Source organism: Epinephelus lanceolatus, chromosome 21 (assembly GCF_041903045.1).
Source record: "Epinephelus lanceolatus isolate andai-2023 chromosome 21, ASM4190304v1, whole genome shotgun sequence".
Classification (NCBI taxonomy): domain Eukaryota; kingdom Metazoa; phylum Chordata; class Actinopteri; order Perciformes; family Serranidae; genus Epinephelus; species Epinephelus lanceolatus.
In genome coordinates this window covers 8,760,340-8,780,579 of record NC_135754.1, presented here as the reverse complement: position 1 = coordinate 8,780,579, position 20,240 = coordinate 8,760,340, and the positions used below count along the sequence as shown (strand labels likewise).

The following is a 20,240-nucleotide window of genomic DNA, read 5'->3' as shown; positions in this document are numbered from 1 at the left end:
CAGACTAACATCCAAGAACACAAAATTGAAACCACAAAATATCTCCAACATGCTCATCCGTAGTGATCCAAGTGTGCTGCAGCCCAGACATAAAAAGTTGTTTAGAAAAATGTCATATGAACTCTGTTTTTAGCCTCACTGTAGCCTGTAGCTCTGACTGCTTCTCTGTGCTCCGCACTCACGTGTGCGCGCAAAAGCACAAGTTTTGCTTACCTGTGTTTACATCACGTGACACATGCGCCGCAGGGAGAGACAACAGTAACCACATATCCAAGACCAACACCACTGTCCGCCTGAACTACGGTAGAAATGAATGACTTACTCCTCTGTAAGCCTGCCATCTGGTCCTGCGGGCCTCTGCCTTTTCTTCCAGATGAGCTTCGTAAAGTAAAAAAATGTCTCCAGAACACCACGGGTCAGTTGTGCTGGAAACTCAGGGTGATCGGTGATGCACAGTGTCTGAAGAGCAGCAGTCTCGTCAGTACTGATGTCCAGATTCTCAAGTGCAGGCATCGCTAATTCCCAGTCTGAGCAGCAAAGACTTTCCTCATCCGTTGGCATTGCTTTGTATTTGAAACAACTACACCACCAGGTTTCCAGTGCTCGACTCCGGTATTCTGCGGCTGGCTGAGGGTTAGGCTCATGAGCTGCGGCGGCGGCTTTGTCCAGTAGCCTGAGTTCCGCGTCCGTATACTTGGGCTCAAACAAATACGGCTCAACAAAGAAATGCTGTTCTTCCTCAGTTTCAAAGTCTTCAGACATGTTGGGCTGTCCTTTGCTAAAAGACCGTAGTGCAAATTATCTTTTAGCTCTGTGGTTACTGTTGTCTCTCCCTGCGGTGCACGTATCACGTGATGTAAACACAGGTAAGCTGAGCGCGGAGCACAGAGAAGCAGTCAGAGCTACAGGCTACAGTGAGGCTAAAAACAGAGTTCATATGACATTTTTCTAAATAACTTTTTATGTCGGGGCTTCAGGACACTTGGATCACTACGGATGAGCGTGTTGGAGATATTTTGTGGTTTCAATTTTGTGTTCTTGGACGTTAGTCTGAGGCGCCGTCAGTCATTAGGTGTGCTAGCTGCTCCCCCCGCCGATCTCCGCAAGGGGTGTGAGGACTCTAAAACTTCACCAGAGCCTCCGTCGGCATATAGGTGAGTAGATAATGGCTGAATTTTCATTTTTGGGTGCACTATCCCTTTAAGTATTTCCATTCACTTTTTTTTTATTCCCATTCAAATTTATATTGGACATCTTTCATTTTGTCTTTGTAAACAGCATCAAAGTACTCTGCTTCTGCCACTGTTAGTTGGTTTTTCCAGTCTCCAGCAATCCCTGAAATGTAACGTGCAAAATGAGAAATCAGATTACATCTGAAGGAAAGGTACATCAAACAGTCTCTATTTTCAATTGTGGTTCTGCTCAATAGAGATACAGTATGTAATCTGCTATACTGTATACAATGTGTGAGCAGTAGTATTGTATAAGTAGACATCTCCCTGTACATATTAGACTGTACAGATTGCATCTAATAACAGTGGAATTTAACATTTACCTTACATGTATTATTTATTGGAACTCACCTTTCCTGAGAAATTCAGACTTTGTCTGGTCCATCTGTTCACGAGGAACAGATTTGTAGTTTGACATGTTGTTCTTCTTCATGTTCTTGAACAAACATCGGTCTGCTATCTTCTCTATCACCTCAGCGTCCAGAGATTTCTGCAAGAACTGAGCGATTCTGGCCACAGAGTCCTTCAGGTCCTGCCCCACAGAGAACACACATCATCTCATACTCCTGCAACGATTCTCACTGTATGACTTTGTCATTTCTGTTTGTCCTGTACTTTGGTTTATGACCAAATATAACAAATGACATTTCCATCAACCTCAGCTACACTCTGTATTTGGTGCTCATTAGCAAATGTTAGCGTGGTAGCACACTACACTAAGTTGGGATATATTTGCTATATTGGCTAGACATAAAAATAATACTTTTTAGTTATAGCAAACCTTTTTAGAGACCGAAGGATACTTTACATAATATATATATATAGACAATAAAAACAAAATAAAAGCACATCAGGTGGTGCGGAATAATAAATCAAACATTCAACGCAGTTCTAACAATGTGAGTTTTGAGTAACTTCTTGAACACGGACAGACTGTTGTAGTCATGAATGTGTTTGAGGAGAGACTTCCAGATAGAGGGGATGGCTGTGGAGAAAGCCCCATCACCCCAGGTCTGGAGCTTGGTCTTTGGTTGAAGAAGTACTTTTGGAGCATTACCATGCTGGCATTATCGCTGTGAGCATTTTAAAATGCTGATATTAGCATTTAGCTTAAAGCACAGCTGTGCTTAATCACAGTCTCATAGAGATGCTTGCACGGCTGTACTATTTTAGTATCGTTCAAACCTTGAGGCATTTTTGAGATGTATTGTTTAATTTCTCACCTTAATCATCTCCTCGTAGGAAATGTACATGATGTGCTCTTTATCTTCAGCATTCAGCCAGCTCTTCACATGATCAAACCATGAGCCGTACGCAACTAGAAGAGAAAAGAAACACACAATTCTATTGTCATCATTGAACTATAACTTTGATGATTCAGGTCTCTGAACAGCAATGTCATTATTGCTATTTAAATCCTATTGTCCATCAGTCAGTGAGTTCAGGTTACTGTCTCTTGCTGTGTTGTGTATTATGATTATGAAACAAAAATGCAAACACTTATTTTTAGATATACATACATACATATATACATACACACACACACACACATATTTATATATATATTTGGGCCGGTATGAGCTATGGAAAACAAACAGGTACAGTTTGAATGCACAGAGATACTGTGACAACATCCTGAGACCCACTGTCACGCTATTCACCCACTGACCGCTAACCTCATGTTGCAGGATGATAATGCATATGCAGTATGTTTAGGATGCTCTGGATTGGCGTGTATGACAGCTTGGGTGCCTCCATAAAGAGGTTTATTTTATGTTTCCCCCTTCCTTTTCCTAGACTGGTGATTAGTGCATTAAAAAAAGGTGATGCGCCACGTGGGAACAGTCCAGGGCAGAAAATCGGGGAAGGGCAGAGGCCAGGAGGAGCGAGGAGACCACAGGCTGTGGTCCAACAAGCAGGGGCCCGAGGCAGAGCCTATGTTTAACGGAAAGTGGCAATAATAATAATAATAATAATAATAATGATAATAATACTCATCACAATAATAATAATGATGATAATAATAATAATAATGGTTGTGTCCGTTATCCCTCCTCCTCCGAAAACAAAACAATTATCACATTAATAATGTCGTGTCAATAATAATAATAACAATAACAATAAGGTAGAACCTATTTGTATTAATAGTAATATTATGATCTATTGTTGTGATTGGTTCCCAGGCAAAAAGGATGTTGATGAGGTACATGACTGAATTTAATTAAGATTGTAAAAAGTTTATGAGTGGTGACCAGATGGAGAGATGGGTAAGGTGTTGCGCTACATGCACTTTGGGGCACCCAGGGGGCGGGGTGGGGGGCCCGGTGGTGTTGGGGGCTGCAGGATGGTCCCCTGCGGGTCGGTAGGGGCCTGAGGCATCCCGTAAAAAAGAAAAGAGGGGAAAAGGGAAAATAAAAGAGAAAAAAGAGAAAAAAGGAAGAGGAGAGAAAAATAATAATAATGGTAATAATAATTAAAAAAAAAAAAATTCATATGAGATTTGCACCTCTGACCCCAATGCAACTGTTAATACTGTTAGTTGTACTCTCAAGTGATACACACATGCACATACACACATACACACACGCATAAAACCACAAATATCGTTGTTTGTTGTTCTCACTTTGTCTGTCTGTCCATGTCACTGTATTGTCCTATTGCACAATTAAAAAAATAAATAAATAAATAAATAATTCCTCCCAAAATCAAACCAGAAAGTGACTGATTCTTTGAAGTACCTGTGACAAATAAATGCATTTCTGTGGCACTAGTCATGATATCCTAATAAATATCCTTTTTCAAGATCAGTCTGCACATTTTAAAGTGTCCTTTTCCAGACAAACCTGGGTAGTAATAATGCTGTTAAATGTGCATCTTGATATATCCTGTCTGTCAAGTAGATGGATTATCTTGGTGCTCACAAGCTAAATGAACTAAATTTGCAATCAAAATTTGAGAGAGATATATGTACAGTATAGAGTGCATAAAAAGTTTGCGATCTTTTACTTGAACCTGTGAAAAATGGATGCAAAAACAAAGGTTTTGCATTCAAATTTCTATTCAGTGTGTATTGCATCAAAATAGGATTGAGAACAACCTTTTCCATCAAGGAACTTGTGGAGGAACTGTGAGCCTGGGCTGACCAAGTTGGAGGCCATCTCAGAATAATAAAAGTAGGATGTGAACACATCTTTGGGGTTTCTCATCACAATGATGACCTGAAATGATGTTATCACATATATTATTAACCTGACATGACATCAAAGGTAAAATGTGTCAGTCAAAAGAATAATGATTATGATTCATCACAGTATATCGCAGATTGACCCTCGGCTTCACTTCAAAGAAAGATGGAGCCATCATGTACTGGACATGCGTAGTAAACATTCGGGGGGACGGCCTCTCTTGAACGTTAAGGATGCCGATCCGATTCTCCTCCAGCCAAAGAGCACGGTCATAGTTAGGAAGAGTCTCAACAGAAGCTGGATCTCCTCCACTCACAATCAGAGGGACAATCTCCTGCATCCAAGTCGTACCTGAAAGAAGAACAGCAGCAATGTTCTGAAAACTATAGTTAGACCCGCATTTATTAATATATCTTTTTCTTCAGGAGTGGAGAGTGGTTGATAATATTATACTACCAACTGGAAAATCAATTTGCAATCTTTGGCCTGGCTCTCAGGTGGTCTTAGCTATTTAAAAGAACACAGTGTGTTTCCGATAATAATACGACATTATAGGGCTGGGCCATATGGACAAAAATTGGACAAAACATGTTTTGAGTTGCAAGTCAAAGCCACATTTGAGATGTCACATGCACTTTTATAAAAACAGACTGATCAAAATAAAATGCAAAGACAGATTTTATTCCTGTTTGAAAATATGTAGCTGCACTTGAGTTACACCTCCAAAACACTAGTAGGCAGCAAGGTTTCTGTGAAGGCTGTAAATCTAATTAATTCAAAACACACCTAAAACACACATGAAGCATGGTTTAATGATTTTAATGGTTTTCAGTTACAAACACAAGTACACAAATCAGCTTCACTTTAATTTGCAGCATTCACAAAGCATTTGTCTTTTGCTGGACACATTCTCCCCACAAATACAACATGCTAATGTTTTCAGCACAAACCTAAAACATTTTACATTGTATAAATTAGCCTAGCAGCTAGCGGAATTTCGTCTACTCAATGAAACCAGGGACAACAGCGACATTTACAAAGGTAACGACTCAAAATTCAGCTCCATTACAACTCACAGGGTTCACCGATAAAAGTCTCTTACTAAAAACATTTTCTAAACAAAAATAACATGCTAACGTTATTAGCACAAGCCTATGGCATTTTACATTGTATAAATTAGCCTAGTGACTACTGGGGATTCCCCTCTGCTCATGTGAAGCCAGGATAAATCACACACAAGATTAAAATGCTATTTAAGTGGAGGCTTTACTATCTTCACAATTTATTGTTTCTTATCTTTAAAATTGAAGTAAATAAATGCTTGGTTTCCACTGAGGGAAATGGTTTTCAGCTTCCAAAAACAGACAGGAGGTCTGCATCACTGCTAGCCTGGAAATCCAGACCCAATTCTAGAAAGATTTAGGGTCAGGCTCACGGGCTCACGGAGAAGAGTAAGAACGTTGAAACCGGGATTAACCGGTGCTTCCTCCTCAGGCTCCACTTCACTTAGTTGTGCCAGCACAGCCAGTTAGCTTCCGCTAGCCTCCCAGCTAGCCCCGGCTCTTCGTTTGGATCCAACCGGAGCACCGAGCCCTGGTTTGTTATTTAGGTTAATGTGGGAAAAAGCAGCGGGTATATCGGGCAGTTGAGTGAAGCTGAATGAAGTGGAGCATGCAGAAGAAACACCGGGACCATCTGGATGTAATAGTCCGTGGAGATGCTGCGGTGCTCAGCTGCACAGACGAGGCGAGTGGGGTGGGGGGGTGGAGAGCAGAGGTAGAGGGAGGTGTGGCTCATGACACACTTTGTTTTGGTCTACAGGCAGTGCACGGCAAACCTAGCGGTGAAACAATTTCGCTTTTTGCCCCTTTAAATCTAAATCTAAATGTTCTGGGTGAAACTAAATATTTAGCTAATACGCAAATTCACATTGCCGGTCACCGAAAGTACCAAAATAAAAGCTCGAGATGGTCAGACTGTGTTTATAGAATCAAATAATGAATTAAAACCAACTTATCAGAGGAAATGAACACTTGAACATACATTAGCGTGATAATAACTACCTAACTACTAACATGTTTGGAGAAATTTTATTTGACGTTAGTTCCCCTTTAAACAATTTCATCTCTTTGCCTCCCGCCCCATGAAGTGTCCAAGAGCATGATCGTCCTCGATAATCATTGTCTTAGTTTACAGGTGAAGTTTGTGCATTCACACCAAAAGCGTCATGAGCGTCATGAGCGTCATAAGCGGCCGGTGTCCTGACAAATAGACCTACCGCTCAGAATGACCTACCAACACGATGTGCGCATGTGCAGAGTGAAAAAAAAAATTCATGCCCAAAATTTTAAACTACCCGGGATCTTCGCAGGTAGGAAATATCTATCAGAATGGACTATTACCTCTATAAATGTTATTAAAAATATGGTAGCTCATTCTGTCAGGTAGGAAATATCTATCAGAATGGACTATTACCTCTATAAATGTAGTTAAAAATATGGTAGCTCATTTTGTCAGGTAGGAAATATCTATCAGAAGCACTATTACCTCTATAAATGTGATTATAAATATGGTAGCTCATTCTGTCAGGTAGGAAATATCTATCAGAATGGACTATTACCTCTATAAATGTGATTAAAAATATGGTAGCTCATTCTGTCAGGTAGGAAATATCTATCAGAATGGACTATTACCTCTATAAATGTGATTAAAAATATGGTAGCTCATTCTGTCAAGTAGGAAATATCTATCAGAATGGTCTATTACCTCTATAAATGTAATTAAAAATATGGTAGCTCATTCTGTCAGGTAGGAAATATCTATCAGAATGGACTATTACCTCTATAAATGTAATTAAAAATATGGTAGCTCATTCTGTCAGGTAGGAAATATCTATCAGAATGGACTGTTACCTCTATAAATGTAGTTAAAAATATGGTAGCTCATTCTGTCACATAGGACTTCAAGCAAATGTAAGTTTCCTTTCCATGTGCAGGAACAGATTTCAGACATGATGTGCCCATCAGAGACAAATGTCGCAGGTAATAGTCCATTCTGATAGATAGATAGATAGATAGATAGATAGATAGATAATTCCTACCTGACAGAATAAGCTACTATATATTTAATCACATTTATACAGGTAATCGTCCATTATGATAGATATTTCGTACCTGACAGAATGAGCTACTCTACTTATAACCACATTTATAGAGGTAATAGTCCATTCTGATAGATATTTCCTACCTGACAGAATGAGCTACTCTACTTATAATTACATTTCTATAGGCTGTGTGTCTGCTTCTTACACATATCTGACCTGAGTAGCTACTAAACAATGTTTTTGCCAGGGTAGGTCATTACGAGTGAGAGGCTTAGTTCATCAGACTAGTCTGACAGGATGAGCTACTGGTAGCTACTGGTAGTTCATCCTGTGTGGGTAGCACAAACTTTCAGAACACGAGCAGCCATTCATTTTCAATGTATCACTGTGAAGTTGACAGAAGCTCAACTCTATGCAAATGAGCAGCGCCGCCGCCGAAGCAGCAGCGAGCAGCAGCCAATTGCAGACCGTGAATATTTTCAAGGCGGGACAGTGAAAGAAAGAAAGAAAGAAAGAAAGAAAGAGATCTTCTGCAGCGCAGCTTGAAAACCCCGCCCCTTGGCAGCCTTCTGCAAGCCCTGCCAGAGCTGCCAGGCAGCGCGATGCCAGCGACCTGAGCGACCGCTTGCGCTCATGAAGCTTTTGGTGTGAATGCACAGTCAATCAATCAATCAAACTTTATTTGTATGGCATTTTTCATACATTAAAAATGCAGCACAAAGTGCTTCACAGAATAAAAAACAAACGAAAATAGGCCTACTACATAGCTACATATTGAAAACCCGCCCCTCCAACCCCCACATATAAACACACACACACACACACACACACACACACACACACAGTCAATATAGTCAATAACATGGCTGGGCACTGAGGAACCATGTGAGGAAAGAGCCACCCATGGGGAGCCATCCACACTGAGAGGTGTCACAGTCTACGGCCACAGGCAGCGCCGCCACAGAGACCACCCCGACCCAGATAAACTGAGGTAGGCTCCACACATGAGGCCCGTTTCCACTGAAGAAGTTCCTGGTACTATTTGGGGGGCAGGAACTACTACAGGAACGTCCTCTCGCTCGGCCCTCTCAACCGCCGTGTCTCCTGAGAGCGGAGTACGAGGAAGGTTCCTGTAAAGTTACGGGCTCTGGATGTGACGTAATCGTTGCACGACCGTGGTGACGTAGGGACACCGTTAGCTGTTAGCCCTTAGCGGTGTCTGTAATAACTCACTAAATGACCCATGAAAAAATTTTTTTTTTCCAGTGGATGTCTTAGTTACATGATTGAGCTATCTGGAGTAGTTTCATGTCATATCCGACAACGGGAGGCTTTTAACAGATGACGTCCTGATGTTAGCTTTGCTGCTGCTGTTAGCTGTCCCTGTCAGCTGCAGCCACTGATGCTTTCTAGACATTGTGATTTCCCAAAACTGAATACATACCACACATAGCAACACAAAACTGCTTTGCTAGCTCAATCATGTTGTAACTAAGATATCCGCTGGAAAAAATATTTTTTCACAGGCCACTTAGTGAGTTTTTTTACATGGCGGCGGAAGCTATATGAACGAGCTAACCCTCGTCTGAGTTTTAAAAATGACGGCTATTTTGTTGCTTTCTGTTGACATCACATCCCTCCTTGAGTATATCCAATCAGCACCAAGTAATCCCCAGGCCCCAGCCAGGGGAGTCTTTCGGGGCCGTTCTGAGTACCTACTCCGAGGCAGGGACTTGTTTAGCCCCCGTAAAAGTTCCGGAACTCTGTCCTTGGGGGTGGTTCCTGCAGTGGAGACACGCACCAACGGCCCCGGCCCCGTAAAATTACCCCGAAGTTCCTGTGGTGGAAACGGGCCTATGGTGCAGAGCCACCAATACTGTGAGCCTGCAGACCGGGCAGACCGGGCACACCTCTCTGTGTGGAGGCCCCCCATGAAGAAACACTGGAGCTAAAAACTAAAAGACTAAAGCTGCGTTCACACCGGGCGCGAGTGAAGCGAATTACACGCGCGTGACGCGAGTAACGCGCCGCCCATAACGCCCGAGTTTGGACGCCTGACCATTTTGTTCATTCGCGTCATCGTGTCATTCTCGCGAATAGCGGGGAAGCCTAACCGGAGCTAAGCTAGTGCTAAAGTTCATAGTACAACCATTCTGCAAACTAATTAAAGACACATATTTACAGAACTTACCAAGTAGACCAGTCTCCTCGGCAACTTTCACCCAAGCCTGCTCCTTTTTGTTGCGGTCTCTACAGAGTAGACACGTAGTATCATATAGCTCCGGGTAGCCACACACCGCAATGATAAGTTTCTTCTTCATCTCGGCATCAACAACTGGACGTCAGGGCGTCAAGACGTCACTGACGACCATGGCAAGATAACCACCATCGCTGCTTTGTTGTTTACCTCCTCTGGAAGTCCCAGATGCGTCGGAGGGCCAAACGCTGTCGTTTTTGGGTTCACCCTATCCTGCAGAAGCGCATCCAGCTCGGCGAGTTTCACCACCTCCTCCAGGAACTCCGTCTGGATGATAGCTGCTTTCAGCAGTACTTCAGGCTGACTGGGGCCCAGTTTGAGGACCTGTTGGCGAGGGTTGACGCCAGGATCTCCCGGCAGGACACCAACTACAGGTGCTCCATTTCAGCTGCGGAGCGCCTGTCCATCTGTCTCCGGTGAGTGGCACTTTATTGTTGTTGACACACGCCAGTGACGTCGGGAGAATCTCAACGCTGATTGGCTTTCGCGGCACAGCGTCACGCGAATTCGCCTCAAAAGTTCAATATTTTCAACTCGAGCAATGAGGCGTTGGACGCGAATTTCGTGTCTATCGTGCCGCGCTGGACGCCTCTATCGCGTCCATCGCGTCGCACTAGACGCATCCATTGCACCGCCCGGCGCAAATTCGCGTCTAATCGCATCTTTGCATTGACTTTGTATGTAATCTTGATGCGCGAATTCGCGAATTCGCGTTTGGTGTGAACGCAGCATAAAAGGCAATATGATAAGATAAAACAAGTATGAGATAAAATAATGATAAAATGCATAAAAGTGTAAGGATTTAGAAAAAATTGAAGATTTAAAGATTAAAATAATATTAATAATAACAGATAAATAAATGAAGATTTAGAAATTTAATAATAATAAAATGCATAAAGATTTAAAAATAAATCATTTAAAAGCATTAGAAAGTAAAAAGAACATATAATAGAAGAATTAAAAGAGTAAAAGAAATCAGCTAAAAGCCTGATAACATCAACACTCTCTGCAATCCTGATGTTCTCCGACAGGCTGTTCCATTAGTGTGGACCATAATGGCTGAATGCAGCCTCCCCGAGAGTTTTTGTTCTGACTTTTGGAACAATTAAAAGACCGGTGCCGGAGGACCTCAGGATCCGCGAGGGTTGATATGATAAAAGCAGGTCGTATAGGCTAAATAAGATGGCCCAAGACCGTTAAGACATTTAAAAACTAATAAAAGAACCTTAAAATCGTTCCTGAAACACACGGGGAGCCAATGCAGCGATTTTAAAACTGGTGTAATGTGCCACAATTCAGTTCATGTCTTTAATCCCAAACTCTGTGTATACGTGCGTAAAGGAGAGACAGGAGGGAGAGAGAGAGAGAAAATAAAGAGAGAGAGAGAGAGAGAGAGAGATGTTTTCAGAGTACCTTGCGGCTAAACTCAATATTTGCCCGTCAGCTTTCTCAACAGGACTGCAATATTGTCTTCACCTCCCTGCTCCCTCCGCTGTTGAAACTTGTTGGTGGCTGCCCCGTCGGCCCGGCCTGGTTACTGGAGAGTGAGTAGTCTTGCATCGGCGGGTGTGGAGCCGCGCTGGTGCTGCCTTGGGCGTGGAGGGCTGCAGCCGCCTCCCTCGCTGACTCGTACACCAGTGATCCACCGTTACCAAACACTTTCAGCTTTGCTTGGTAGATCAGATGCGATTTCACTCCTTTCTCACGGAGCTCCTTTTGTAGTTGAACATATTGGCTTCTCTCCTTTTGCAGTTTAAACGAATAGTCTTGGTCAAAGTAAATCCATCTGTCACCTTGCAGCACGGAGAACTTTTTGACGAGTTTGCCAGGTTAGGAATCGCACAACTATGGAACGCGGTGTCGCTCCACTTTGTGTAGATTTCTTCTGGAGTGATCGGTGTGCGGCAACAACAATAATTTCCCCATCTGGTATCTCCAGTTTCTCTGATATAAATCCCTTTAGGAAACTCGCCATGTCCTCCTCCTCCGCCCCCTCGTCCACCTGATAAATCCTGATATTGTTCTGCCTTGATTTATTTTCCAAATATTCCAGTTTTTAAGACATTGTTTTGTGTTGCTGCAACACGTGAATCAGCGCTTTGGCAATAATTAGGCTAACTCTTTGTCATCTACTTCACTTATTCTTTGTTGCGCAGCCGAAACTTCCTCTTCTGTGCCGTTTATCTCTGCTTGCAATCCTCTCACTTCGGATCGTAACTTTGAAATATCTTCTCTTGTTTAATCGTCACGGCGTAGGAATTCCGCTCTTAAAGTCCCTTGCCCTCCTCACCTTCTGCCATTGTGTTTGGCGTTCGCTTCCTCCGTTGGCTTTTCTTTTAATTTCTAATTCTTTAACAGCTCCCGAGCGCAGGTTCATGCCACCTCAAACTATCCTCAAACATGTGGTTTTAAAAGACCATATTTAGGGGTAGCCTATATTTAGAGGTATTTTACAGAACAGCTTGCAGCGTGATCTCCCGCACTACCTCAACCATATGCCATCTTGGATCAAAGAGAAGCAGTTGATTTTGATGATGCATTCACCTAATAAATTACGTATGGGGTGCCGTTTGTAAAGTGGCTCACGCTGAAAATAACATCAACATTTTGCCACATTTAGCTTCAAACAATGTTTAAAAAAGTGTTGTGAATTTTTTAACATCACCTTTTACCACATTTACAGCAATATTTGTTAACTTAGAAATATATTAAATAGTTAAATCTAAATATTAAATGTGGTACCTAAATATTAAATGTTAAATCTAAATATTAAATCTAAATCTAAATGCTAAATATAAATATAAATATAAATGTTAAATCTAAATATTAAATCTAAATCTAAATGCTAAATCTAAATGTTAAATGTTAAATCTAAATGTTCTGGGTGAAACTAAATATTTAGCTAATATGCAAATTCACACTGCCGGTCACCAGAAGTACCAAAATAAAAGCTTGAGATGGTCAGACTGTGTTTTCAGAATCAAATCACGAATTAAAACCAACTTATCGGGGGAAATGAACACTTGAACCTACATTAGCGTGATAATAACTACCTAAAATAACAAGAAACATGTTTGGAGAAATTTTAATTGACGTGTACTTTGAGTTGTTAGTGTCCCTTCGGAGGGACTAACAACCTAAGCTAAGCTAACAACCATTAGCTCTTAGCACCGTTAGTAGTGTCTGTAATGACTCATTAACTCTTAAACGGTCCGTGAAAAAAATATTTTTTCCAGCGGATATCTTAGTTACAACATGATTGAGCTAGCAAAGCAGTTTTGTGTTGCGATGTGTGGTATTTATTCAGTTTTGGGAAATCACGATGTCTAGAAAGCATCAGTGGCTGCAGCAGCAGCAGCAAAGCTAACATCAGGACGTCATCTGTTAAAAGCCTCCCGTTGTCGGATACGACATGAAACTACTCCAGTTAGCTCAGTCATGTTGTAACTAAGACATCTGCTGGAAAAAAATTTTTTTTTTCACGGACCATTTAGAGTTAATGAGTCATTACAGACACCGCTAACGGGGCTAACAGCTAACGGTTAGCCCCGCTAATCTACGATAACCATGTTATTAATTTCAGAACGTGATAGTAATGTTTGTTCAATCATTGTGTTTATAGACTTACAAACACCAGATTAGTCTAAACGGTGATATAGTGATGTGAAAAATGTTTGATATGCATATATATATGTAGCTAAACTCTGCTGGTTTTCTACCCGGAAGTATTTGTAAACAACAAGGTGATTCCCTCCGAAGGGACACTAACAACTCAAAGTACACATCAAATAAAATTTCTCCAAACATGTTTCTTGTTATTTTAGGTAGTTATTATCACGCTAATGTATGTTCAAGTGTTCATTTCCCCCGATAAGTTGGTTTTAATTCGTGATTTGATTCTGTAAACACAGTCTGACCATCTCAAGCTTTTATTTTGGTACTTTAGGTGACCGGCAGTGTGAATTTGCATATTAGCTAAATATTTAGTTTCACCCAGAACATTTAGATTTAACATTTAACATTTAGATTTAGCATTTAGATTTAACATTTAGATTTAGATTTAATATTTATATTTATATTTATATTTAGCATTTAGATTTAATATTTATATTTATATTTATATTTAGCATTTAGATTTAACATTCAGATTTATATTTAGATTTAACTATTTAATATATTTCTAAGTTAACAAATATTGCTGTAAATGTGGTAAAAGGTGACGTTAAAAAATTCACAACACTTTTTTAAACATTGTTTGAAGCTAAATGTGGCAAAATGTTGATGTTATTTTCAGCGTGAGCCACTTTACAAACGGCACCCCATAATTACGACTCACCACACTCCCTTACATTATATAACATTAGCTGCTACATTTTTTCCGGTTCCTGTGTGTGTGTGTGTGTGTGTGTGTTAGTGCTCGCTCGCTCGCCCGTGTGTTTTTGTGCTTGGTTTTGGACTATATTCTGATGTTTTGACCACTGATTCTGGATTATGGCCATTGGACTATCTGTTAATAGGCTTACTCTCGGTTTTGGACGCTGCCTGGTTTCGACGCTGATTTTGGATCACGGACTGCAGCGCAACGTAAGTTGTCTAGTTCACAAACTAGCTAGCCGGTGGCTAAATAACGAATTAAAACCAACTTATCGGGGGAAATGAACACTTGAACATACATTAGCGTGATAATAACTACCTAAAATAACAAGAAACATGTTTGGAGAAGGCGGCACGGTGGTGTGGTGGTTAGCACTCTTGCCTCACAGCAGAGGGTTGCCGGTTCGATCCCGGGCGTGGGAGCCCTTCTGTGCGGAGTTTGCATGTTCTCCCCGTGTCAGCGTGGGTTCTCTCCGGGCACTCCGGCTTCCTCCCACAGTCCAAAGACATGCAGATTGGGGACTAGGTTAATTGATAACTCTAAATTGTCCGTAGGTGTGAATGTGAGTGTGAATGGTTGTCTGTGTGTCAGCCATGTGATAGTCTGGCGACCTGTCCAGGGTGTACCCTGCCCCCTGCCCCCCCCCCCGCGAACCCTGAAGAGGATGAAGCGGTTAGAAGATGAATGAATGAATGAATGAATGAATGTTTGGAGAAATTTTACTTGACGTGTACTTTGAGTTGTCATTTAGATTTAGATTTAGATTTAACATTTAGATTTAGATTTAGATTTAATATGTAGATTTAACATTTAGATTTAGATTTAATATTTAGATTTAGCATTTAGATTTAGATTTAATATTTTAACATTTAGATTTAGATTTAATATTTAGATTTAACATTTAACATTTAGGTGCCGCATTTAATGTTTAGATTTAACTATTTAATATATTTCTAAGTTAACAAATACTGCTGTAAATGTGGTAAAAGGTGACGTTAAAAAATTCACAACATTTTTTTAAACATTGTTTGAAGCTAAATGTGGCAAAATGTTGATGTTATTTTCAGCGTGAGACACTTTACAAACGGCAACCCATATCCTGGAGCTGGTGGAGGAGGTGAAGGCTCTTCGGATCCAGAACGCCGAGAAGGACCGGCGTCTGGCGGACCTGGAGAGCCGAGTGGCAGAGCTGGAGCAGTACTCCAGGATCAATGATATAGTTGTTACCGGGCTCCGTATCAAACCCCGGTCATACGCCCGGGCGGTGACCACTGACAACGGGGGAGAGCCCGGTGAGCAGGACGACGGATCGGCAGAGCAACAGGTGGCTGCCTTTCTCCACTCAAAGGGGATTGAAGTGGATAACACCATCGAGGCCTGCCACCCTCTGCCAAGGAGAAATGACAGTACCAGCCGTAATCATGAGATTTGTTAATAGAAAAGACAAAGACTGCACTGTTGAAACAGGGAAGGAAACTGAAAGGAACAAACGCTTTATGAATGATCATCTCACAAAACGAAACTCCGACATCGCAAGAAAAGCACGCAGTTTGAAGAAACGGGAAAATTCAAAACACATGGACAAATAACTGCAAAATATTCATCAAACTTAACGGGTCACCAGAGCAAGCGAGATTTGTGGTCATCCGGAACACGGAGGAACTGGACAAGTATCAGTGATCACATAAACCGGACTGTAAGGTATGACTCATACTCAACACACAATCATGACACCATCACCACCAAAACTCACTCGCCTGCAGCCGGAGACAATGATGATACAACTCTAGGGATTCTTGATCACGATATGGAGCTGAAAACTTTTCAATATACAGATCATAACACACTGGACATTGAAAACGATATAGATCCGGACAATAATTTCTTTTCCACCATTAATGACAACTGTTGTTATTATTACTCAGACGAACAGTGCAATCAGACAATCAACACTGACAACAAGCTATCCATAATCCACTTCAACAGCCGAAGCATGTATGCAAACTTCAGTAACATCAAGGACTACTTAAATCAATTCATAAAACCATTCAATATTATTGCCATATCAGAAACTTGGATTAACGTTGATAAAGGAGTGGATTTTGAGCTGGATGGATATGAACTCAACTATATAAACAGAGAGAACAAAAGTGGAGGAGGTGTGGCTGTATATGTGGACATTAGTTTGAATTACAGGGTAGTGCAAAATATGTCAACTGCAATTGACAATTTGTTTGAATGTATAACGATAGAAATCTGTAAAGAAAAAAACAAATGTAACAATCAGTTGCATATATAGAGTACCTGGCTCTAGTACTGAATTATTCAGGGACTGGATTGAGGCATCTTTTGCAAGGATGAATCGAAAAGTTGTTTTCATCTGTGGTGATATTAACATTCATCTTCTAAATCCAAATAAGCACAAATTGACAGACAAATTCATTAATACAATGTACAGTTTGAGCCTTTATCCAAAAATCCCCAGACCCAGCAGAATCACATCCCACTCTTCCACATTAATTTACAACATATTCACCAATGACATTGAAAACAATACTGTGAGTGGATTACTGATCAATGACATCAGTGATCACCTACCAGTTTTTACAGTTTAAGACAGCAACTTCAAACAATATCACCCAGATGCAAGACCAACTTATAGATGAGTAAAGACAGATGTAACTATGAATGCACTTAGAAATGACTTGTTAGCACAAAATTGGTATGTCGTGTACAAGGAAAATGATATTGACAATGCATATGACACATTCTTAAGTATATTTACATCACTATATGATAAAAACTGTCCTATTAAAGAATATAATAGGAAACATAAATACAAAGATAGACCATGGATCACAAAGGGATTACAAAATACCTGTAAAAAGAAAAATACACTCTATAGAGAATTCATAAAACAGAGAACCAAAGAGGCAGAAAATAAATATAAAAATATAAAAATAAGTTAACCAATATTATAAGGGATAGCAGAAGGGAATACTACAGTGAAGTATTAAATAATAATAAAAACAAAATTAAAGGAATATGGGATATATTAAATAATATTATTAAAATTAGCTCTAGACAATATTACCCTCAGTGTTTTATAGATAACAACATTAAAAAGGATAACATGGATGATACAGTTAATAGTTTTAATAATTTTTTTGTAAGTGTTGGACCAAACCGGGCAGAAAAAAATCCCTGATCCATTGCCATCTGAGGTTTGGAATGATAATTCTATAGATAGAAATCAGAGCTCAATGTTCCTCACTGCTGTGGATGAAAAAGAAATTATTGCTTTTGTAAATAAATGTAAACATAAAACATCCACTGATTGTAACGACATAGATATGGAAATTGTAAAAAGGGTCATTGAGGGCATTTCAAAACCACTAACTTTCATTTGTAATTTATCATTCCAAACTGGTAAATTGCCAAACAAAATGAAAACAGCAAAAGTTGTACCGTTGTATAAAACTTGGGATAGACACCACAAATTATAGGCCTGTTTCTTTACTACCACAGTTCTCAAAAATTCTGGAAAAACTATTCAATAACAGATTAGACAAATTCATAGATAAACATATAATATAATAAATATATATATATATATGTGTGTGTGTATAATAAATTACTCTCTGACAGTCAGTACGGATTCAGATCAAACAGTTCAACATCATTGGCATTAATGGAATCAATTGAAGACATCACTAGCGCTTTAGATCAAAAACAGTATACAAATGGAATATTTATCGACCTCAAGAAAGCTTTTGACACAATCAATCATAACATCTTAATCAATAAACTGGAACGGTATGGGATTAGGGGGATAGTTTTGCACTGGGTGAGTAGTTATTTAAGGGAGAGGAGGCAATTCGTGAAGTTGGGAGACTATACTTCCTCATGCTTGGACATTACTTGTGGTGTCCCCCAGGGGTCAGTACTGGGTCCAAAACTGTTTACTCTGTATATAAATGACATTTGTAAAGTCTCTGATATGTTAAAACTGGTTTTATTTGCAGATGACATGAATATTTTTTGCTCAGGGGGGGATTTACAGGAGCTACTGGGGAAAATAACAACAGAAATGTATAAATTAAACAAATGGTTTGACAGAAACAAATTATCATTAAATCTTAGCAAAACCAAACTCATGTTATTTGGAAACTGTAAAAGGGATACTCAGGTTCAAGTACAGGTAGATGGTGTTGATATTGTCAGGGTACATGAAAATAAATTTCTGGGTATAATAGTGGACGATAAAATCAATTGGAAACCTCATATAAAATACATACAAAACAAACTGTCACAAAGCATTTCAGTATTCAGTAAAGCAAAACACTTTCTGTGCCACAATTCACTCCACATTCTCTACTACTCACTCATATTACCATATTTAAGTTAGTGTCCAGAGATTTGGGGCAATACCTATAAATGTACATTACAACCACTGTCTGCACTACAAAAAAAGAGTGATAAGGATAATACACAAGACTGGCTACAGAGAACACACAAATCCACTATTCTTAAAATCAAAAGCATTGAAATTTACTGATCTGGTTCATTTTCAAACAGCACAAATATGTACAGAGCAACAAACAACCTACTTCCAGGAAACATCCAAAAACTGTTTTTTCAACGAGAGGGGGGATATCATTTAAGGGGAAAACTCAACTTCAAACATCCTTGTGCTCGCACAACATTAAAAACTTTTTGTATTTCCATATGTGGAGTGAAATTGTGGAACAGATTGACGGGGGACCTGAGGCAATGTCCAAGCGGTACAAACACACGGTGCTCACAAGGTATAGGGAAGAAGGATGTGATGAACACTAGGTGTTCCCACATCTTGTTAATAGTTACTTGGTTATTTAATTATTTATCTTGTATTACTAATACATGCCATGCCATATTCATGGAATGTTTATTCACACCTGTGAGTATGTAAAAAAAAAAAAAACGCACACACACACACAAAAAAAAACGCACACAGGGAATAACTATGAATTGTTGAGTGGAGAAGGGGTAGGATTTAATAAGCTTTGCTTCTTCCTACCCCTTTTCGAACATGTCAAGTATATATTTTTTTTGATTGTTTAACTGCTTCAGTTGCTTTGTTGTTGTTGTTCATCCATTCAATGTAGGGGATTCTGAGCATAGTTTTACCTGGTATCAAAAGCAAGTTATTATTTTTAACAACTCCTGTTTTCAGTCATACTACAGTCAAAGCTAGTTTATACATCTATTTATTTTTGTTTTCTTCCTCTGTAGGCAACCTTGAAAGGGGCTATATAAGGTTATTATTATCATTAGTCTGAGAAGACATGATATATACTTGATGCCAGACAATCAGACAAGTAAGAATGACTGCTTACCTGATTTGGGATATGATGCAATGATGATATCATCTGGCTGAAACGAAAATTCCTCAAAGTATTTTCGGCTCTGTGAAGTATGAAAATACATAGGGAGAAAGATCCCTTTGTAAAGTGTGTATAACTCTGCCTCAGTCATTGTTCAGAGCAAAAATGTGCAGATTCTCAGTGTGTGGCATCAGACAGCTGTGGCCTGTGGGCTCTTGCCTTTATTGTCCTGGGCGTTTCTAGCCCATAATTTCCCAGCATCCCTAAAATTTGAGAGTTTTTTTTTTTTTACTTTATGTCCCTTTTTAACAAGCTAGAAAAGTGTCAAAACCATACAGTACTTGGTTGAAATGTAATATTTTAACAACAAAAATACAGCAGTGACAGTACCAACACATTATTATCATTACCAGTCCTCATTTTTGCTGCATTTCTGTTGTACAGTTCTGGTCACTGTTTATGTTGTTAGGTAGGAGTTAGCTAACGTTTTTTCTAGCTAGGAAACGTTACAGGTGGTCAGTACCACTGTCCTCTGTTTGAACTGGAATGAGAGAAGCTAGCTGTTGTGTCATGTGCATGTGTTAATATTAAAGCCAAGGTGCTACGACTAGCTAACTGACTGGATGCACATTAACATTATAACTCCTATTGTGTATGTGTGTGTGTGTGTGTGTGTGTGCGTGTGTGTACAGACAGACAGACAGCCTCATCATGGATATAAG

General features: G+C 39.9%; 1 protein-coding gene across 2 annotated transcripts; it reads right to left on the bottom strand.

Moving 5' to 3' along the window:
* Positions 1-1,184: 1,184 nt before the first annotated feature.
* On the bottom strand, positions 1,185-19,733 carry LOC117247673 (sulfotransferase 2B1-like). Of its 2 annotated transcripts, none has more exons than XM_078163432.1 (6): positions 19,531-19,733; positions 4,560-4,768; positions 4,330-4,450; positions 2,456-2,550; positions 1,584-1,764; positions 1,185-1,335 (listed from the first exon to the last, which is right to left on the bottom strand). In XM_078163432.1, exons 1-6 carry the CDS (start codon positions 19,667-19,669, stop codon positions 1,226-1,228), a joined length of 855 nt encoding a protein of 284 aa, XP_078019558.1. In that variant the 5' UTR covers positions 19,670-19,733; the 3' UTR covers positions 1,185-1,225. The 2 variants fall into 2 exon arrangements, with proteins under 2 accessions (XP_078019558.1, XP_078019559.1); XM_078163433.1 differs by lacking the exon at positions 19,531-19,733 and adding an exon at positions 11,191-11,770.
* Between the last annotated feature and the right edge of the window lie 507 nt (positions 19,734-20,240).